The sequence below is a fragment of the Crocodylus porosus genome, unplaced genomic scaffold (genome assembly GCF_001723895.1).
Source record: "Crocodylus porosus isolate Cpor-Errol unplaced genomic scaffold, CroPor_comp1, whole genome shotgun sequence".
In the NCBI taxonomy this organism is placed as follows: Eukaryota; Metazoa; Chordata; order Crocodylia; family Crocodylidae; genus Crocodylus; species Crocodylus porosus.
The window spans coordinates 58,877,879-58,901,532 of NW_017728907.1; the positions used below are offsets into that span (position 1 = coordinate 58,877,879).

General features: G+C 39.5%; 1 protein-coding gene across 6 annotated transcripts in view; it reads left to right on the forward strand.

The window, feature by feature from the left end:
• Positions 1–23,654, forward strand: part of NFIA (nuclear factor I A) — a 308,101-nt gene that overhangs the window by 230,380 nt on the left and 54,067 nt on the right. For 4 of the 6 annotated variants that reach the window (XM_019531535.1, XM_019531538.1, XM_019531539.1 and 1 more), the window contains exon 7: positions 19,341–19,469. The exons of the other annotated variants lie outside the window; for them this stretch is intronic. In XM_019531535.1, the coding sequence (XP_019387080.1) occupies positions 19,341–19,469 (129 nt within the window). The remainder of the gene's footprint in view (positions 1–19,340; positions 19,470–23,654) is intronic. 6 annotated transcript variants of the gene reach the window in all.

Here is a 23,654-nt window from a genome sequence, read left to right on the forward strand (position 1 = left end):
GGTATTGGGGTATACTAGGGCCTATAACAAGCCAGATAGTTTAGATCACCCCATTTAGATGAGGGCTTACTCCAGCAGGGCTCAGGCAATTTCGACAGCTTTCTTGCAAAGGCCACCTATTCGGACAGCTGCAGGACAGCTTCTTGTATTTCAGTCTTGTACTACATTTACTAAACATTATTCTATAGTGGAAGTATCAACCTCTGATGCTTAATTTGGCAGAGTTATACTGCAATCATTAATAGACTCCTGGCTCCCTCCTCTTTACATCATATTAGTGTTCTGTGGTCACAAAAAGTGGACTGTATATCGATAAGCACTTAAAGTGACTTTATAGTAACTAGAATTCTTTGAGATATGTTGTCCACGCATCCAGATTCCCCAACTCACCCTGCTTTCCCACCGCCTATCTAGTACCACCTAGATTGTGCCAGGAACTGAATGGTGGTTGTGAGCATGTTACTCAGGGCATATACTGAACCCCAGTGGTTACCCCAGTGGCCAGAAGGTTTTGGCTTAACTGTTTTGGCCCCTTGCAAATTCTGGATGGAATAAATAAGGACCACACATCTCAAGGAGCTCCAAGTACTGTAAGGCAAATAGCTTTTTAAAGTGATTTTTGTTTTCCTATATTTTGGACCCATATGCCCCCTTCTGTGTCACAGAACCCTGTCAAAGCACAAGCCGCCCAATTGTTTTCAGTAACGTAAGATTTTCTTTTACTTCCAAGAGCAATACAGTTTATCAGTTTCTTTTACATATTGTATCAGTTCCTTGTAATTGTCGATTCATAGTACCTGCCACTAAAAGTTTAATACATTTACAGAATCACTTTGATATCCCAATCTGTTACTCACAGGTGCTACATGATACAGAACTACATTAGCATATTATAGATCTTTTATCAGATACTGTACTAAGGTATGTGTTTCTGTGCCAGACTATCAGAGTCAGGCTGCTGCGTGACTGATGGGTTATAGAAGTTAAAAATATTGCCCTTTCCCACCACTGTACTTTATGGATAAGTTTGCTTGGGTGAAACCAAAAAGAGATCCAGAAATTAGTGTGAGTGCATAAGACTGCAGCAGTTTAATATTGGTGCTTTGAGCAATGCTGATCTTATGCAATAATATTAATCAAATAAAATGATTAACACCACTTATTTGCTATACCAGTTATTGTCATTTTGACAGCAAATTACCACTGGATCAATGTCTTGGTTTTTTTTCTGTGATGTGTATAGAAGTGTGATAGCTGAAACAACACTTCATTTCACTGGCATTATCTTTTAGGCTTATGGAAGTTAGAATGAAAAATCCTACTAGCTCATCCAGTCCCTCCCTGTGCTAGTGTTAGATTATTCTTTCCATGTTTTCACCAGTTGAGATTTGAAAGCTCTACAGTGTCTAATCAGTCTCTTTGTTCAGGAAATCCTCACTGAGATTCAACTTAATGTCAACCTTGATGGTTTTATTAACAATATTTTTAAGGAACTTTTCACCTGGAGATCTTGTCATGCATACATTGCCTTTGTTAGATCACTCCAGAGAGAGAACATGAACCAGGAGAAGGTAATCAGTAAAGTACTGTAACTCTGCCTTTTGCATCTGATTCCAAAATATAGGACCTGCCTTACATCAAAAATAGTTCATTTGAATGTATCCAACCCATATAAATCTGTGTGCATATATCCAAGAACATGACTGCAGTGGGAATAATTTCTGGCATGGTTGCTACACTTCAGATTTCCAGTATGAGTCATGCTACCAACTAGTCTGGTGTTGGGATCTTCCAGACTTACCACATTGGGTGACTTCAGCTTCCAAGTAGATCATAGATCTCATAAGTGCTGAAACAACCATAGGTCTCTCTAAGGTGATTTCTGGCTCCACACCCAAGTGCAATAACGGGAGTCATATTTTCAGATTCCTATTGATGACTGGGTGCATGGAGAATTATACCTTCAGCAAGACTAGACAGTTACCTCTTTCTAGATGAAAGCAGCCCCAGATGCACACCCTATTTCATAAAAACACCACAAGCAGTTTATGCACCCAGTTAGTCTTCAGCTTTCTGCCGCTCCTTCCATGTAACATGTATGCATGTGAAAGAGACAGTGAGATTCTTTGGGCTGCACGTCCATCATTTCTTGGATGGTTTATGGTGTATTGTCAGAATAGGGAGCAACTTCTCTACCTTCCCAGCTGTAAGAATTAGCAGGCAGAGCAACAATTTCTGTCTGATTATGACTGCACATTTCTTCCTGATACAAGACTTGTCACAAATATAAGCTTTCTTGAGCTTTAAATTGGATTTGAAGACCATTTGCAAACAATAGCTAGTGCAGAATGTGACTGCCTGATTATAGAGTGCAGTTAGTCATATGGAGAATATTATACCAGTTTTCCAAAGGTTGAACTGGTTTCTTATATTTCTGGGTCCGATTCAAGATGTTGATAGGGATCTGTAAAACCTTGTCTGGTTTGGCTTTTGGTTACCAAATGCACTTCATTCTCTCCATATGTTGTCTTGACAGTTGTGATCAGCAGGATTGCTTTTGCTAAGTCTGGTTTTGAATGTGTGCTGAGCAACAGCAACGTTGTATTGGGGAGGGCATTCTACTATGATAAGCAGGGCCAGAAGAGCCCAACTTTACTGATCTTTGGGCATGAGAAAAGTCTCGTTTGTTTGGTTAGGTTGTTACTGCAAAAGGCTGATTGTGACGACTAATATCATAGATGCCAGCAGGTAATGCACAGGCTTTCAAATTTTGTGTGGGGCTGCGTTTTATAAAATAGATAACTAAAATGTTTACATAACCATTTTGCTCTTGAGGGGCCCACATTTCTAAACAGAGGACCTTCCAGAAAGACCAAAAAAGAGCTTGGATTGGCCAACTGTTTTTATTTATGGGGTAGGACAGAGAAATATAGAGTGGTCTGATGGTTAGAACAAATGGCTCTCGGGTCCTTGGGCAAGGACCATGACCTCCCTTTGCATGAGTCAAGGCAACTGTGAAACTTTGTGGAGGAAACTGACCGCAGAACAAATGCTGGGCTATCTTAGGTAAATAAGTTACCAGAAAAAGAAAGAAAAACTACACATTTTACAAAACACAGCTGTGTAAATAAAAATTTCGTACGGAGCAGAGAAGAGGTGGAGAGATGTAATGTGCAAACTTTCTTTTTATGGCGCAGTTCTGTTCTTTACAGTTGTTCTTTCTGTTCTTTACCGTTTGTTACCATTCCCAGTATAACTGTCACTATATTGCCTGGCACAGTGCAACTACTGTATCTGATATACCTACATCCATCCTTTTTTTTAAAAGAGGAAAACAGACTGTTTTAAAGTAAACATGTTATTACTCAAAATTAGTAAGTGCAGTGGGGTGGCAGGAAATTAGATAGCGAATGGTACAGGAAGGGGAAAGAGGTTATGAGCCCACTATACCCCCCCTATTTTCTTCTCTGAGGTACATCTCTTAGGCTGGTTTGAGGTGTTTATCATCCACTGGTTATAGGTGAAAGGGGAAATAACCCCGGTCTTTTTCTTTAATTGGTCTGGGGACACATTGCTCTTTTCTTTATTCATAGTTGTCACTCACAGTATACACTTTCCATCTCTTATACACGGCAATCAATGTATCTGCATTTATTCATCCCTTAAATGTAAGGTACCATAACGAAATTTGGGATCCTGCCCCCAGTGGTGCTGCTGCAGGCAATGGCAGAGGCTAACGGGTCGGGGCAGCATTCAGCAGGGAGGCAGAGCTGCCTAAAACATCATGACACTTCACCTCCCTGCCAGACTGCGCCCTACGCCCCTGTGATTCTGGGACTTCAGTTTAAATTTTTACTAACCAGCTGGGACCTGCCTCTGAAATCCGGCACCGTCCTGGCCAAACCGGGACGTATGGTCACCCTACTTAAATGCCGCCCCCAGTCCAACTTAGTCAATGGGCTTTGACTACAACAAGCTAAGAGTGACAAGAAGGGAATGAATCCTCCCTACCAACTTGGTACCTTGGTACGGAGCAAAGATACAGCCGTTTCACTGCTGTTAGAATAGTATCTGTATAGTAATAGCTGTAGACCTCTCACCCCTACCTGCAGGCTTATGCCTCTGGATTCATGGCCCCTTCCAGCCCTAATTTTCTATGCTTCTTTGATTCTCTGGATATTTGACACAGATATGCAGGACATATCCCCCTGGATACACCCTTCAGAGTGTCACTGCAGTCACCATGGAGGCAATTCAGATTGTCCTCAGCTCCCCTTGTCTTCAGTGGGTGTGAAATAGTCCTGAAAAGCAAGCCTATTTTACATGCTAAAAATACTTTCCTGCTATTTTGTTAAGCTGAACCAACTGGCATCTATTTACTATGATAATATACCAGGAGAGGCCCTGTTGCTCAAAAGCTGTCATATAAGCCGTATTCTGAGCTCAGACACGCAGCTGCCATTAGAAGGCTTGGACGTTCGCATAGATTTTAGAACATGGGAAAATCAGGAAAATGACCTGCAGTCTTCACTGTTAGGAACAGTACCAGTGAAATCAATGGGATGGCTCATATGAGCAAGAGCTACCAGTAAAGCCCTACATTTGTCTAAAGGAGAGCACCTGGAAAGGAATGATTTTTAAAAAATCAGTAGGTTTCGCAGTCAGTAGAATTTTTTAAAAATTATAAACATACCGATGACGTGTTATCTGCACTTGTATAAAACATCCTGGTTTTTTCTAGTGGCATGTTTGCCTGTACTAGTCCTATCTGAGACAGCGTACATAAATGCACTACGCTGATTTTGAATAGAAGATAACTTTGGATGTAGACCAAATTTAACCCTACCCTGGGGCTTGCCTTATTTGTTAACTTAAATTGCACATAAAAAACCAAGCATGAGCTCAAGTCTTCTTCTGAACTTCAGGGAAGCTTTCCTTTGCATTTCCTAGGGATGGGTGTGCCTTGTGGGGAGCAGCACTGTTTGTCTTCATTCACCCCATGGGTTCACCATCTGTATCCCTGCTTTACCCTCCTTCAGAGACAGACCACAGTCCTTCTAACACTCCTGCTTGGGCAATTCTCAAACCAAATGCAGCTCCTTGCAGGTACTTCTGAATCTCAGTGCTTAGGCATCTGACATCCAAATGATTCATAGAAGCATCCTGAGCTGCAGATTCTGGCACCCTTTGCACAAGGTATTTTGAGAATTAAAAAAACCAAAACAACAAGTCTTTTAGGGGGGGGAAAAAAACCATCTTGTTCTAGTGCCTGGCCAAGCACCAAATTTCAGAATTTTAAATAAATTGTTTGGCCAGTGGACACGGCTTGGAGATTGAGTGGGTTAAAAACCAGATCCAAGTGTGAAATTTTAGGTTGACAGTACCACTTGTTAAAAAAATGGTTAAAAATTGATTTGCCAGCCTATTGAGGAAATGCTGTAATGTTTTTGGCAGCATCCTTCTTTCTGCTGCCAGCTAAAGTACCATCTGGCTTAGTTAGGGTCCTCTTCCATCTCAGGTGCTTCCAAAATTCTCCCTAACCAGAGGATCATTTCACTGGGCTGCTGCGGCACATGTCCTTGTCTGGGAATCCTACTGCTTCTGTTCCCTGCCATCTTGCTGACTGTGGTGCGTATGTTTGGGCACAGATCTTGCTGCCTCTCTCGAGGACATTTGCATCATTGTCAGCTGCACATATTAAATTGAAATGCAGAGCTCAGAAACACGTATCCCCTCTTTTGTCCCTTTGTTTGTGCAATTATTCCAGTTTTAATTCATCTTTGACACCTGGAATATCACAAAGCTGCTGATAATCTGCTGGCTACTAAAGGGAATGACATTGATAGAAGGATGGTGTGTGTCAAACTTGTCTCTAGACAATTGACGGCATACCCCGAGGTTTCGCAGCTTGGGGGATGAGTACCCTAAATCCATTGCTAAGCTGGGGAGTCCTTTGTGGCAGTTTATTCTGCTGCCATTTGTTCCCTAAAACAGATAATAGTCACTTATCATTGATTAGAAAAAAGTATAGGTTATTTCTACCATATGCTAGTTTGAGTTATGTCTGAAGCAAGTCAGAATTGGGAGGTGTTTGCTGCCATTTTGCGGTGATGTAAGGGTCTTTAACAAAATGGTGCCTGTTTATATTTCCTTCTTGCCAAATGAATTGCTGTTCCCACAGACGTATTTCTACATAGGCATAGAAGTATCCGGGAGGAATGAACTCAGAAACCATATATGTTGCTGTTGCACGTCAGTCTTTTTAACAATGACAACCCTTCAGGTTTCTTTGTTTTCCAACTTCGCGGTTTTACTTAGAAATAAAGATTTAAGAGAAGTTGCTAGGTTTGTTTCTTATGATGTGATCATATTGAAAGATTGAGAGTACGTTACAGAGACATGGTTAGAAGCTATCGTTTTCTGTTTATAAAATAATCTGCACCATACATTGCTGATTTAATTTTCATGTCTAGTCACTTAAGCCTGTGTTTTAAAGAGTGCTTAGACTCATAGATACTTACTCAAACATACTTTAGTAAATGGTAGGTAGCTATTATATATTACTAAAATGTTACAACATACCCTTTCTATTTTATAAATGTATAAGATTATGAAGTTTAGTATATACAGGCTATTCTTACTGTATACGTTCTTGCTTTTCCTTGTATGTTGGCAAAGAAGCAAGAGTATCAAGAGTCAGTTCAAGATGCTATATATTTTAAGGATTTTAGAAAGAGTTGCATATGGTTCTCAGCAAAAAAGTGAGGTTTTTTTAGGTGTTAAAAGTTCCAAAGTATTGCTAAAGCAAAAAGAAACACTAACTTAAAACTAGAAGGAAATTGTGGACCAGAATAACGAGAACATTCAAAAACCTGCCCTAAAATTGATATTTTAATGAATTAAAATAAAAACTAGCATTGTGAACTAGAATGATGCTTGAAATATATCGCATTTATCTTAGAGGTATAGGTTGTAGCCGTGTTGCTCTAAGGACACAGGCAGACAAGGTTCTTTGGGTAAATCCAGTATCTTTTATTAGACCAACTCAAATAGTTGGAAAAAATCATCTCCGCAAGCTTTTGGGTACAAGCACCCTTTGTGAGGCTCACATAATCTTTCCATTTATTTGTACCAACTTTGAATGTGTATGAGTGAAGTGAAAATTTTCAAACTGTAATCTTGCTCTTTGAGAGTGAAAAGTATGCAAAATATGTAGCTCAGAGTATTAGATAAGCTTCATTCAGTGTGTTAATCAAATATTTTCATGATATGAGGGCAGTTAAGAAAACAGTACAATTTTTGCTAATTGCACTTGTAAGTAAACGGATCTATCATTACATTGTCATGAAGAGTGACACTGAACAGAAACACCCTGCTAATCCCTACAAGATAAGTATTTAACGTAATTAGACAGACACTGTCTCCTTTGTTGAGCGTAGCATTAATCACCAAGAAAAGTCCAACTTTATACAAAATGACTTTTTCTGATATGTCATAGTATTATAAAGCTTCTTACACCGTTTTGTCAGGATACTGTATTTGATGAAATGACCAGTGAAGGCTCTTGCTGTTTCATGTGCAAAATCCACACTTTTCTTTAGTCAGTGTTAGATATTTCGAAGTTTTCTAAATTGAGAAAACTGCACATGCTGACATGCATCTAATGCATTCAGTCTATGAAAGACCAAAACAAGCATGAATAACCTTAATTATGTTCTAGCAGGTTGATGTATCTTTAATTTTCCATATGCAGTGCTAGAATAAGTACATTGCCAAGGAATAAGAAGAAAGTTTCTTCCTTGACAGTAGTTCATAATACCAAACAAAGTGAGTCTTTTTATGTGAAAAAAATCTTACTGTTGAATTGATGAAATATGTTGCCCCCTTCCAGAATTCATCGGCACTACATTTTTTTTTCCTCCTCTGCTGCTTGTAATTTTGTACTGTGAGATGCTGTCTAGTTATGAACTGGTATCAACTTGGATCAGTGCACAGCTGTATCTTCCCACCTCCTTAATGCTCCAAAGACTTTGAAGGGAAAGAACGGGGTTTAGTCAAAGATGACAGCGGCCTTCACTAAGTAACAGGTGGAGGTCAAGTTGGTTTATTTGTTGGGATGAACAGAGGGCAGAGATGAAAAATCAAATGCTTCGCCATAATAAGGTTTAGGAAGAAAATGCTGACTGGTCTAAGCTTTGATTCCAGCTGACAAAACCTTTTCTAGTCTTCATTACTTGATTTCACAGTTCAGGCAATTTTAAGAGGCTTAGAATTTTATTTCTGCTGTCTTCTATGAAACATTTCGATCACTTTCTAATTTTTGCTTTAAATGAAGTTATGGGGACTCCCTATTATATCAGTTTTACTTTTTGACTCCTGTAAAGTCGATATGCCATCAGAAAATGACAGGCTGAGATAAGGTAGATGCAGGAACCCGATTGTTTTTTTTACTTAAAGTAAAAATGTACCATGTAAGCACAAACTTAATTATAAAGTTTAAACCTGCAGGAAGTTCCAGCTTAAAAGTACATAATATGGAAGCACGAAGTTTCAGGAGTCTCTTCTTCCGTCTGCATCTAGAGGATTTGTATATGTGACTTTTACATATTGAGGAAATGCCTTGTGTTTGCTCTGAATCACAAAGAGCTGGCTAGTCCCACTTGATCCTGAAAGGGAGTCACATCAAGACACAAAATAATCAGAGCATGGCTTTCTGACATTGTGTCACAGCGTTGTGATGACCTATCGTAATTGTGGCCTATTAATGCAGCATCACGAAAGAAGTTCAGAAAGGTAAACTGCAGTAACGTGGTTGCTGCATCCTTTCCCTATCCTTTCTTTTGAGAGGATCCCACCTCCATCCCAGTGGTGTCCTGCCAGGATCAGTCCTTGGTCCAATACTATTCAACATCTTCATCAATGGTTTGGATGCGGGGGTGAAGAGCTTGCTGGCCAAGTTCATGGCTGACACCAAGTTATGGGGAAGTGTGGTCATGCTTGAAGATAGGCTACAGATACAGGCAGATCTAGACAGGCTGGCAAGTTGGGCGAGTCGGAACCAAATGAACTTCAATGTCGAGAAATGTAAAGCGCTCCACCTCGGGACGAGCAACCCCCTGCAGACCTACAGGCTTGGCAACGCCGATCTGACCAGTACTACGAATGAAAGGGACCTGTGGGTAATAATAGGCCACAGTATGAATATGAGCCATCAGTGCAAGTCTGTAGCCAGCAGGGCTAGTAATACTTGGGCATGCATCAATCGATGCATCTCCAGCAAAGCCAAGGAAGTGATTCTTCCGCTCTACTCAGCACTGGTGAGACTGCAGCTGGAGTACTGCGTCCAGTACTGGGTGCCGCACTTTAACAAGGACGTGGTAAAGCTTGAGAGAATCCATATGAGGAAAGGCTGAGGGATCTGGGACGCATCAGCCTGAAAAAGAGAAGGCTGAGAGGGGATTTGGTAGCAGCTTACTGCTACATGAGGGGCGTACATCAACTGTTCACCAGGGCACCCTTGGGGAAAACCAGGACTAATGACCACAAACTCCTTGAAGACTGTTTCAGGCTCAGCATTAGAAACATTAGACTTCACAGCTCGGGTGTCCAGACTGTGGAATAAGCTCCCGCCAGAGGTGGTGCCATCGCATACCCAGGAAATCTTCAATAGGAGACTGGACAGTCACCTTGCTGGGGTCGCCTGACCCCAGCTGTCTTTCCTGCCTGGTGCAGGGGGCTGGACCCGATGATCTCCCAAGGTCCCTTCCAGCCCCTCACAATCTAGGAATCTATGAAACTTTCTTATCTTTGAGGATGGCAGATAGAGAATAACTGATCCACTTTCTCTGCACTCCTTTCCCAGACCCTCTTAGCATAAGGAATACTTTTATACTCATGTTTTGCTCACACTCGGCAAAAAGGAGTCACCACCAAGCAAATCAAGATGACTGCTGGCAGGTCCCCCAAGAACCAGCCAGAGTTTTAAAGCCTTCTGTTGAATATCACTGGCCTAAATTGCCAGTTTCTCTCTTACTCTTATTAAAAGGTGTTGTCTGCCTTGCATCTATGTTGTAAAATGTTAATACCAATCTGAAGTCAGATTCCAGTAAAAAAAGGAAAGACATAAATTTGAACCATTTCCACACAGATGTCACTTTCTTTATAGAGGAAAAAGTGCTGAATGATCTTCTGCCCATAAAGGCATTGGGTCTGCAAACCATTAACCCCTGGGCATCAAAGGTCATTTATTTCAGAGTTGAGCCCTAATGCAAAATACATTTGCTGTACACTGGAACACTGGACCTGCCAGCACCAAGGTGTTAATCTGCTTTCTAATAGAAACCTTTTTGGGGGCATAATTCCAAAAAAGGTGCAAAAACCAAGTGAAGGTTGTTTCCAGTTCCGCTTGTTCAAATAAAAAAGATCAAACAGAAACACTCCAAATCAAGCATGTTTTGAAATTCAGTGTTTTCTGTGACCTTATATTCCCATGGTGTCTAATAAAAAAAATCTATCCCAAATCCTGATACCTTCTTGGTCAAATGGCAGAGTGCATCCTCCCACACAAAATTAGGTTTTAAAGTTACCTTAGTCTGCTCCTTCTTTCCCATGCATCCTTCTGGATTACATCTTGATAGAGCTTGCAATATGGAAGCCTACCCAGCAAACAGTATTTTGACGGTTTCACAGCTTTGCCCAAGTTTTTCTCATTAGAAAGCCATACACCTTCCACTGCGTCATGGATGAAATTCTGACGGACTTCAGGGCAAGAGACCCTCTAGTATCTTTGGGACTACAGTGGATTATAAAGGTGTTTCTTCCCCTTCTGTTTTGAAGCTTTCAGGAATCAGCTTTGAAGGAAAAAGTGGTGGGTGTGCTTTTTGCTCCCACTGTCTGGTTCTGCACTTCATCATAGAGCGAAAGAGAAAAAACTCCCATTGTTGTCAAGGGTGCTTCTGTCCTCCACTAAATTCAAACAAGCACTCACAAATGTTCCACACTGTCTTTGCACGCTGCCGCTGTGTGTGTTTGATATATGCCCAGTTCTTCAGTGATACAAAGATGCACCTACTCACTGTCAAAATCTCCCTCCTCTTTCAGACTCTCTACTATTTCACATGAACCTGGGGTTTCCTTACACTCCAGTCTACTTTCAGTGTTCAGCTCCTCCAAAAAAAAAATATGACATTCCTACTTCTTCTCTGGTGGGAACTCTGTTTTTGTCCAGGGAGATCTGTCTCCCTTCTTGAGTACTGAAGTGTTTGGCAACAGAGACACATTTGATTGATTTAACCTATCAAGCTCTTCTGTAACTAAGACATAGGGACTTTTAGGATGCATCTTATTATTTTCTCTCATTATAGATGATAAGTTTTCTTGGGGGATCCTTCCTTGATGGTAGTGTCACAACTGAATTGCCATTCCATCATGAGGCCACTCAAATAAAAGAATATACCAGCTGTACGTCAGCAACACGTTCTTCTTCATGCAGCTTATGTATTCACGTATTGGAAGTACCAAATACCGGTGATCATCAGTACATAACAAGTTCTCCAGGTGCTCTCTTGACTTGCCTGACTATAAGGCTAGGTACAGACATTCAAAAAGCCTGAGGAAAAAAAATCAATCTAAGTCATGTGGTTTCCTGTAAGCAGTGTAGCCTAGATTGGTAGTGAGCAGAAAAGACACTCACCCTTTGGTGTGGGGGAGGATGGAAATCTTCCCACCATTTTTAAACCAGTCTATGTGTGCCAAACTTCTGTTCTGTTATGGGTATAGACTGGTTTCTGATCACTTATACTGGAAAAAGTATAATGTCTGTACCTGACCTAAATCTATTTTCACAATTTGATATACTCCACATGTTCAGGTTGCTTCTCCATTTTGCTTGAGAGTAATGTATACATTCTTCACCCCCCCCAAATTATGCAGTAATCATATGACTTGACACATCCTAGTGTTAATAACCTTCTTTTCAAATAGCTATGATTTATTTTTAATCCTAAATACAACCCTTTTATTAATTAAAATATAAGTTAAATGGTTGTATAAAGAACTGAAGTCTTCAGAACCAATGGTAGTGTTGAACTTATTCTCATCATCATAAAAGTCAATATAAAACAGTATGCAGTAACTAAGGTCACAGGTCTGAATAATCTGCATATCTATCTCATAGTTTTTGAGGTTAGTTGCAATCATTGTAACATATAGTGTGGATGGCTATCAATAGTTTTGATCTATTACGGCCAACAAGTATACAGCAAATGATTTCTGTGGAAATACAGAACAGAATATCTGAATCCACCCCTTCAAGTTACTAAAACACCTTTTAGTGTATCACTTGCAATTTAGCATCCATACACATCTTGGGAAGATATAGCTGAAACATAAATCTATTCTTGGTCTTTTGCTTACAAAAATATCATACCTCAGCTATAATCATATGCAAAGACTTTTTAGAGGGCTTTGTAAATGCCATCTGAATTTACGATGGCATTTTTTTGCCTTACAGCCATGGATGTTCCATCCCCAAAGCACCCACATAAAGGTATATTCTTCTATGGATTACTTCAGTTTGTCCTGCTGCTGTATCTGATCTGCCAAATATACTGAAAAAACCCCCTCTCAAATAACATTTGCAATGGAACACACTTTATCATGAATTTCAAATGACTAGATGTTTAAAGCCACCTTTAAAAGACATTTTTTTATCCTTATATATTTTTCTGTACAATAGAAAATGATATTGAAGCTAACGTTCAATCATGCATTAAATCGAAATATTTTACTCTGTCTTGCTAAGCAGTCAACATAATAATTCTTATGTATAAAAGTCTCATGAAATACTATTATAAAGTAATTGGCAGTATGCTAAGTACAGCTTATTTGTGACGTAACTGATGGCTTTGATACCATACCTGCAATGTAGCTTTACTTAAGAGATATTAATCAATTTACATGGCATTGTACATATGTACATACAAAAATAGGTTCCTGTGATTCACTCTCTGAGTCTTGTTGCCCCAAAGACTTTGAGACATATTTTAATAAGGACTTTTTTTTAAACACTTATGAAAAAATGTGTAAGTTAAATGCAAATTATGAGGGTCAAATCCTCTCTGGGTATAACATGACAGAAATACTGGTCTTCGTTACCCTTAACAGAACCAGAACCTGGTTCCTAGTTGAATTATCATCTTTGGCTAAAATAACAAAGGAAATTTGGTCCTGAAATCCCCCTAAACTTTAATGGGGCTTGGGTTCATCACTTCCTTTGTTTTCTTTAAAAGCCCAATCTTAATTTTTATCAAACTAATTCTATTAACTCCTTTGGAACATTGACTTTTCCACAGTTTATACTGCTTTTTTGGACTATTTAACTTGTTACATCTATTCACGAAGTTATGTTACCTCCATTGTTATGTCGTGTCAAATATTTGAGAGCCACTCTTGATATGTTGATTGATGCCAGCAGATTAGTTGGTTTTTCCTTATTATTTATCTAAGTTTGCATTCAGAGGATATCAATACTTTGTGTAACTTATTAGCATTCACAGTAGTTTAACTGATATATGACATAATAGGGATCTTGCATTTTATGTCCATTGAATTGTTGTTCATTAAACTTGATTTTGTTATGCGAAACAGGACACTTAGTGGTAGGTAATTAAGCCGTGATTGTGAGTCGCCTCTTAATTTATGTGGTCAAGAGAGGATGCATCCCAAACCAGCAAAAAAGGTGAAGCCAAAATATATTCGTTAGAAAAGTAGTGAACTCCCATTCACCTTGTACAATGTGTATACTGGAGTTTTGATGACCATAAACTAACAGACAGCACTTAATGTGATCAGGTGTCAGGTGGTGACTGATAAAATTTGCTTAGCAGTAAGTATAACAGATTTACTATGACTGGCATTTCCACAGCCATCAAAGTTTCAGGAAACTTAGTAGGATGAATTAAAGGTTTCCTACTGTAGCATACACAAGGAGAACCTCTGTAGAAGAGTAACTGACCTCAGCGGTATTCTCAAGGTTATTTTCACAGTAGACCAGTCAGTGCCTGAATGACTCCTTCAATACCAGATACTAATAGGCTTTCCTTCAACTTGCCTTTCTGAATGACGTGTTTTGTTGTGGGCGGGTTAAGGGCTGTGTGCCCTCTGTTAAGTTTTCCTCTTTCCTGATTCTTTCTCATAGATTCACAATGGTGTTACAGGTCTACCCTGTATTCCTGTATATCTCTTGGAATTCATGTTTAGATTCCAATACCAGAGAACTAGTGGGAGTATTTTAGTAGCTGTCTACTCAGTTAATACTTCTGAGATGGAAATAGCTAGCAAACATGACTGAACTGAATCCAAGTCGTGCATTACAATGTAGATTGTAAGTTCTTGTGGTGGCAAACTGTTAGATCGGTACTGGCTGTAGTAAAGTGAAAGAGGATGGCTCTTACATTATACCTAGATGTCTAGGGACAGAGGGCATTATTCTCCTCTAATACCAGTGTAACTGCATCTACTTCGTTGCGTTTATTCCTGATTTACACTGATGCAAGTGAAAGGAGAATGACCCCATAGTGTGTATAGAAAGAAAGCTAATAGATATGTTTATCGTGTGAAGAGTCTGTCCACTGAATTCTTGGATGTTGTTCTCTAATTCTTTTCATATGTGTGAGTCACATACATGGAAATTATAAGACGGGGGATATACTCAAGAAGACCCTTTTTGTTGTATACTACTTGTACTGACAAATAATAGGGGGTTCGGGATTTGAAAATTTCATAGTGCTTCAGTGACCCTTAGAAGACGATGAACGCAATATATTCCTGTACATTCATTTACTAAATATGGGTTGGAGGTTTGCGAAGTGCAGAGTTTTGGAACGTCTTAACTGCGGGACTTCACCATCAGTACAAATGGCTCCAGTAACCAGAGGCACTCAAGGACGAGGATTCCATTTGCGCTTGCATTTGTGCATTGAGCAGAAGGGTGTGATGCATGATCTGGAATGAACAAAATAGCTCTGTGTGTAGGCAGATGCCAAATTAATGAAAATTCAGAAAGCTTTCATTTTGAAAATTGGCACAAAGTTTTCGAGAGAAACGACCACTGCCAATAGTTTCAAGATTACTGCTATCTTGAATTTTCTGTTTATTGTGGACTGCAATTAAACCTCTTTTGAACTGGAACACCAGTGACAAATTAATACTCCCCTTTGGGAAAAATAAGCACATCTTATTCCATTTAGCACCATTGTGGGCCTGATCTTGATCCAAATAAACTCTCACACACTCTGACTTGCTTTAATAAGGTGAGCAGGCTATGGCCTAATATGTTTGGCCTTTTATACATAATTGTAAGAATCTCAGTACAATAAATTAAAGTAATATATCAGTGTAGATTACCACCTGCTCTACAATCACTTTATTTGCCTTTTATTTAGTGCTGAGCTTTCACATTTATTCTGTAGTCAAAACTGTCATAAAATGAAAGCATAATAGACCTGACTGTCCTTACAGTTAGATTCACATTAATCAGCAGAGGATCAGACCTCGTTTGTGACTCCACAAAGTTCAAAGGACACTTAACTTTGCTACTGTCCTGTAGCAGGGTGAAATCAGGGAAGAATTATGACTCAGGAATGCCTTAGTGCCAACGTCGCAGGAAATAGTTCAGCTTAAATGTTACTTTTTGTCCAGGGCTATTGAAATCTAGTCCTTCTGTTTTTAAAAACCACCGTGTTGTCAGGTATAAAATGTAAGACCTCTAAAACAAGCCAGGATTTTTAAACTTGCAGGCCAAACCTTGGACATCTAAATTCGTATTTTGTCACCCAGCCAACCTAGCTTCTGCCACACACTTAATATTTATCTCCGCAAAACTCCCACGAGGGAACAAAGTACTGTTTAACAGAGTGGCCTGATTTTAGAGGTGCTGGCATCATGCAACTCCCGATTAAATCAGAAAGGCTTCTTGCATGAGTAAGAGCTGTAGCATCTAGCCCCACGTTTTTTCTGGATGATTCAGCTGGAGGCCTCTGTGGTTTTACTTTCAGTTCCTGAATGAAGCAAAATAGAAAGACGAGCAATTAAAAGAAAAAAACTGAGTGAAAAAATAGAAGAGAAATGTATCAAATGGATGGACTAAAACATACACAGGATCTATCAGGCACATTAACCAAACATATCATGGTGCTAAATAAGAGGGGTTTTTTAATTTAAAAAACCCAGAAACAAACAACTAACATTCCTGGCAGTCTCAAGGATGATGTGACATGGCTGTGATAAATTTAGAAGAATGGGACATATTTTGGCTTGTTCTTGGAAACCTCTTTCTTGCATGTGGACTGTATTTCTTCTTTTATTAACCCAAGCAAAGAATGTCTGAATTTTGCTGTAAGAGCACCATGCTGGCGCACCATAAAATGTGAATGATGCTAATTGCTTTGCACTGCCTAACTTTTGCCATTCCCTTCCCCTCTTAAAGGACAAAACATGCTTTGAAAATGAGTTGGCAGCTCATCTCCTGTGCTGCTTGTGGTCAATATTAAGTTAAGTAATGAAAATCTTGTTTGAATGTTCTTCTGAACTAGGAAGCAGCCATTTTTTTCTTGTGATCAAGTAGGTGTAATCACTTGTAATAAATAAATAATTTAGGGGGGGAAATGTAACGAGTTAAAAAATGAGAAACTGTATTGTTTCAAAAACAGCATTCAATGGCAAGAATAAAAACAACCCCTACGTAAACATTTCTCTGCCTACCTGTTGGTTCTTTCATGGCTAAGTGCACATTAGAAATTCCAGTTACACATTATAATAGCAATGTTGACCTTTTAAAAACTACCCCCCGTCCCCTGATGATGATGCCACTCAGCACTGTCATTGTGCAAGATCATTTGGCATGTTCATTACAAGTTGAAAACTCCATTGCTCAAATTGGCATTTGGTTGAAAGTTGATATATATTTCCTTAGCTCAAAAGAGATTTTCTATACATATAAAAATTGGGCACATCAACTAAAATAATTTTAGTTGCAGTGCAAGAAAAGAAGGATATTTTATTGGCTGGCTCAAAGGCTTTGTCATACCACTCAAGAAGCAATCTAGACTATATGAAAGCATGGCACACATTCTCCCCATACGAGAGAGCTTATGATCACAAAGAAAGCAGTCGCTGTGTATGCCTTAGTATAAATACTGTGATAGACACTAGCCTTTGCGTGTCTGTGTTGTGGGGTGCTCCTCCTCATGCATGGCTGTGCCAGCACTGGGAAGGACACTTCTTCCTTAAGGTTTGACCATCTCCTTTAATTATACAGTTAGTCCAGTAAAAGCTATCACACACAAAAAACCACATTTACTACAGCACTGAGGGCAGTCTGGCCCATTGTATATTAAGTGCACACCCATATTTAGGTGGTGTACCTGTCATACACAAGGATACAACAGGAACATTTGACATTGTCTCTTGTAATGGGCATTGTCCTTATTGAGGAAGAATGTCTACTGGCTGTAGAAGAAAACACTTATAATTTTTAGTGTTGGTAACATATGTCCACATAACAGCTGTTAAAATTTTGAGCAGAGCCTAAATAAACTCCCCCCTATTTATGACATCCAAGTGCACATTCTCCTGGGCAGCTAACCAGAGGATGAGGTGCATTAGCACAGTTTGCATAAAAAAGGTTGCAAGCATTTCATTCAAACACATCAAACTTCATTCTACCTCTCTCTCTCTCCTTTGCCTCAGCTGAACCAGCACTATTTTCAGCAGTAGAAAAAAAGCACCAGGAGGCAATTCCTGATCCTGTAACTTTGTTGCAATAGCCTATCAATGCTGAACTTTTATTTTAAAAGAAATTTAGTTTCTAATGTTTTCTTGCCACAAAGAGAAAATGCCACAAAGTGAAATCTTAAAAGACAGTCATAGCTGGGAAATTAGGATTTTACCTATTGCCCAACTTTATTTAACTTACTGAGATGTGAACAGCAATACTTAATTGGAACCATTTAGACCCCGCTTGTGCAATATACAATGTGCAAACAGACAGTTGAGGGTTGTAAATTGATGTCTTGGGGACTATAAAGCTGATGCTATTAAACACAAACATTTTTCTTTTTTCTATTTACTTTAAAAAAAAAATTAATTAAATGCAGACTCTAAGTCAGTACAATATTACAGTCTTAAAGTAATTAAAAATGAAGGAATGTAAAAGTTAAAGTTCCAATGGCAGCTTGTCTTGATCTTATAAGATATACATAAAACATTCTCTTCCATTTTCCATAAATTTATGCTATTAAATATAATTAAAGGATCGGAAAAGAGGCCAAAGTGACTTGCTATTGGAAGTTCTATTTATAAGGATTTCTGCATTTTCATTATTTCAAGTTACCAACTTTGCTTTATAGTTTCTGCATATCTGTCCATAGATAGATATGCTGAAAATTAAGTATATATGTGCATTGTGGATAATCAGGACGTGTGCATCTCAATTTTGTAGAGATACAGATATTGTTATATACATAATATGAACAATCTGTGTATATAGTGCACATTCTCTATTCTCGCATCGACAGCATGTAGAGGATTGCAAAACATCCATCCTACCAATTTTTCTAAATTCATGTCAGAACTGAGTGGAACACAGGGTTGATCCATTCTCTTCATATCATGTCAACAGAAAAAGTTCAGCTAGAAAAATCTCTCAAAGTAATCATATTAACGCTGCAGTTGTCATTCTGTTTTCCATTGCAAGTTTTTGATAGATTCCTTGGGTAGAATAATTGCCCTAAAATGTTATATATGTGGCTTTTAATATAAAGACACCTACGTTCACATTTCTTAAAAAGCAAAAAGTAACCCCATGAATAAATTATTTTAAAAAACTCTGCCAGCTTAGTCTGGACTATCAGAGTCCAGACTAAGCTGGCAGAGGGTAAAGAAATTTAGAGTTTGGATTCCAGCTTCTTCATTCTCCGTCTATTGGTTGTTTAGTTCATTTAAAATATCAGTGTGCAATAATCTAGTAAAGCCCATGTGATCCAGCCCTCACAAATAAAATAAACTGCAGTTTTGATAATAATGAGCTGCATCTTATCCATACTACAAATTTAAAAGAAAAATCTGGCTGCATTTTAGTACTTATTGTGTAGAGCAAACCATGGCCACCTCTTCTCCCAAAACAATCATAAATATAAGTGAGCCTTCAACTTGCTGTTGTATTCAATTTTATTTTGTCCTTTAAGTTTATCTAGCTGCTTCTGCACCCACTTTCACAATGCATAGGCTGTCGTTCCATGACCTAGCATTATTAAATTGCACTTATCAATCATTCTTGCCAGGAATGCCATCGCCAACTACATTAAAGAAGTCAGAGAAGTCTGGTTTCAGCAGTCCCTCGCCTTCGCAGACCTCCTCCCTTGGAACGGCATTCACACAGCATCATCGACCTGTCATTACAGGACCCAGAGGTGAGGCCTTACCCAAGAGCCCCAAGCAGCTTAAACTTTAGCCTCAGCACCCTGTATCAGAATGATTTTCTGTTGTCCGTAGCCACCAGAATGATTTTCCATTGACCGTAACTAATGAAACATGGTATACGTGAGAAAAGGTTTTTCTTGCTCAAAGTTAATAGGCTTATAGTTTGGTAGGTTGTAGTTCTTAAGAATCACGCTTGGCTTTGTTACTTTACTCTATTTGTTCAAACATCTGATGATAGTTCAACATGTCCAGAGTCGTCTTTATAAGAAAATCACAGGATGTGGTACTTATTGTGTGTTCTTACTATCTGTGTTGAGACAGACTGGATGTTTTGTTTCTATGCTTGGGATAGGGAATCTTCATTCAGCATCTAAATCACATTTATCTTTTCACAGTCCTGTTTCTTCCTCCTGTGTCATTTTATATTCATATTATTGGAACTAGTGTGCTGAAGAACTACCCTTGTTAGTAGACTCGTTTGATGTTGTAGCTTGGTTTCTACAACAGTTTGGCTGGTTTTCTTCACAAAATTTACTGATTTTTTTCCCCCAAAAAGAACAGATATTCTCCAGGTCTCCATGTGCGTACAAAGATATCTCTACATTAACCTAGAAAAATAAATACGACAGAGAATTCATATTAGAAAAGGAGTGCCTATGTGTGTTTAATTGTGTTCAGAAATGAGTGGATCTTTTGGCTAATCTTTTTGAAGATATAAAAATGTGAATGAATAATCACCGCTCTTGGATTTTGCTTCTTTCAGAGTAGATAATTGTTGGCTATGTCAGTTGGTGAGTGGGGGAACTCAGACCTGGATGAAAGAAGGTCCATATTTTCTTTATAAAGTGTCCTTTTTAGACTTCCTATGGTCTTGTTCATATTAGTCCAAACCAGGAGTAATCCCATTGTCTGCATAGTCATAGAATCATAGAAGTCGGGTCAGAAGGGACCTTGTAGATCTTCAAGCCCGACCCCCTGCCTGGGCGGGAGAAAAAGACTGGACTCAAATGAGTCCAGCCAGGTAGGCATCAAGCCTCTTCTTAATGACCCCCAGGGTAGGAGCCAGCACCACTTCCCTAGGAAGTTGGTTCCAGCTCCTAGCCACCCTAGCTGTGAAGTAGTTCTTGCGGATGTCTAATCTAAATCTACTCTCTAATAACTTGTGTCCATTGTTCCTTGTCATGCCGGGGGGCGCTCGGGGAAACAGCGTCTCCCCCAAACCCTTTTGGTCGCCCCTAGTGAGTTTATAGACAGTCACCAGGTCCCCCCTCAGCCTTCTCTTGTGGAGGCTGAACAGGTTCAGGTCCCTTAGTCTTTCCTCGTAGGGCCTGCCCTGCTGCCCCCTGATCATGAGGGTGGCCCTCCTCTGGACCCTCTCCATGTTGTCCACATCCCTCCTGAAATGGGGCGCCCAGAACTGGACGCAGTCCTCCAGCTGTGGCCTGACCAGTGTCTCATAGAGGGGGAGGATCACCTCCCTGGCTCTACTTGAGATGCACCTGTGGGTGCACAACAAGGTACGGTTAGCCCTGCCAACCAAGACCTCGCATTGTTGGCCCATGTTCATCTTGGGGAGTATCTGCTGATGAAGCATAAATCAGTGGAATTTTACCAACCTAAAACTGACAAAGGTTGAAATCAGGCTTAGTGTTTCTTTGAAGTTTAAGGAATTTAAAAGACACTGGATTTATCACTTGTGTAAGGCTTTTTACTGTTGACTTTTAATAAAAATGATCTTTTTTCCCCTGCAAAGACTAGGGTCAAGATCCTCAAAGGTATTTACTACCTGAACTCTTAATTAGACACCTAAATATGTTTGAGGATCTGGGCCTACACTACCAGGCAAGCATACAACATCTTTAAAAAACCTTGATAATTGGTTGTAATAACAGGCATGATATGAAAATTATGGTATATTCAGCTGCAAATCAGTCAACTCTACCCCTACCTTGTAAAAAAAGTTTCTGCCCTTTACACCTGTTTTGTTTGCTGGTTACCAAATCCCATTCAGTATGTAGTTATGTTTTACCCATTTTATTTTAAAATAATCCAGGTAATTAAGCACCCTAACATGCCCTTATTTACACCTTGTACATTTTTCATTTTATGTGGTTTAAGCAAAAATCTTGCTTTGCAAGCCTTGTTTAAATTTAATCTAGAATCTCTTTTGTGACATTTATTGTACAGTAAGTAGGGACATCCTGTCCGTTATGTGAGGAGGCTGCCTACAAGGATACAGAGAATTTGAAAGAGAAAATTATAATGATTTTCCTTCCTGTTATTCTTAAATGGGGGAATAAACCCTTATACTGACTCTGTTGAACAATGGTTTTCAACCTTTTCTAGACTCAAGGCAGGCTTCCATCACTTTCCTGAATTGAGCGGCACTCTATTTCAAAAAGTAACCGATTTATTGCGGTGCTTACCTTTTTGCAGTGGGTTCAGGCAGTGGGGGCAGATCAGAAGACTGCCAGGGATGAGCTTATCTGCTCCTTTCCTCATATCTGGCTTATCCTGTCCCACCTCCTGGCACCCTGCAAAGGGTCTCATAGTGCCCTGGCATGCTGATTGAGAATCACTGCTATAGAAAACTTTCATAGTTCCCAACGCATTATGCAAAAACCTGCTTTTTTTTCAACGTCATCCAGACAAATTTCATTCCACTTTGTTCACAAACAGTTTGGCAGGCTTTTCAAGAAGAATCCCACTCTAAATCTTTAAATTTTGTCCTAAACCTCTTAAGAATAGCGTCCAGTAAGGGTCTTGTGCTCAGCTTTATTCCTCTGCAAATACACTTCATTCCCCAGATGTACAACAGAGGGAATGGAAGCTTTACCGGCATAAACAGGAGAAACATAAGGAACAATACCATCCCTATATGAAATTAAATCATATTTCCCAGGCATTGCTCATGTACAACTGTCTGTTGGAAGTTACAACTTTGCAGCAAGATAGTAAAAGATAGTAAATGCATTGCACACTGCATATTTACCTTGCATGATGTGAACCTCAGCTTGCACATTACATTATGGTCAGCCACATGCAATATTTTAAATGTGTTGTGGGAAGGATATGGTGCAATGAGTACTCCCCATTCTGCTGAGAAGCATCTGGGAGAAGGGAGTAGTATGTAAGTAGGTCACAGCTAAAATAAACCTCTGAGCCAACCAAACAATTGTGCAGGGATCTATTCTCCTTTTGATGTGTGTGTGTGCAAACATTTCACATTAACGTGAATAAATTTTACTTGCGCGGTGAACAAAATAGGTTACAAGAGAAGAGGCTGTGGAGTATTTTAGTTATGTGCCACTTAGCAGCCCATTGCTTTCAGTTCTTCAGCATATTGCATCATTCCCAGGCTTGCAGCCATTCTTTGGACCCCTCCTAGAGTGTACTTCTTAGTCTGCAGACAAGCAAACACCAAGAAAGCCTTTCCCAGCAGTCTGCAGAATGAAGCCTTCTGTGAACAAAGAGCAGAGTGGAGGAGCAGATCCGTTACGGGATCTCTCTGTTCGGAGATGTACCGCAGGACTAAACAGCTGGAGAACCTCTGTTCCCACGATGAGGGATGCAGCAAACAGCTGCACTATGCTGCTGAAGTCTGTTTACAGTGGCTTCACCTCTGTCAGTGCTGTTGCCCACGTTCAACTTAGCTATGCCATGGCCAGCTGAGAGGTTCTGCAGCCAGTTAACCAGAAGACCAGATGAGTGCTGGCCCAAGGATGCTTATGACTGATTCGTTCCAGCGGATGGTGGCAACATTATCAAGATCGTTTGGTGCTAAGTAACCAAAGTGCTTCGTGCATCCGTATTTGCTTAGGGCAGGTTTTCCGGAGATGACTCGTTGAATATACTGATAACTTCTCCAGACCAATGTAGCTAAGGCTCAGACTAAAGTATCTGGTAGCATCACTTGTAAACTTAATTTTAACACGACCATCAACTTTAAATTCCATTTTAGAGCTTTGAAAATTCAGGCAGATAAGAGTTTTTAGAACAATAGATTAATATTACACAAGAGTGAGGCTGTGTTTGGTTGTCTTATAGTGCTTACACATTGCAAAGCCATTGCACGTTGCTAGCATCCTTGTTTATAATCTTTAACAAACAAGAATACTATGGGTGTCAGCAATATTTGGGTTACATGTGTGCTTTAATGTACGGTAGGCTATTTT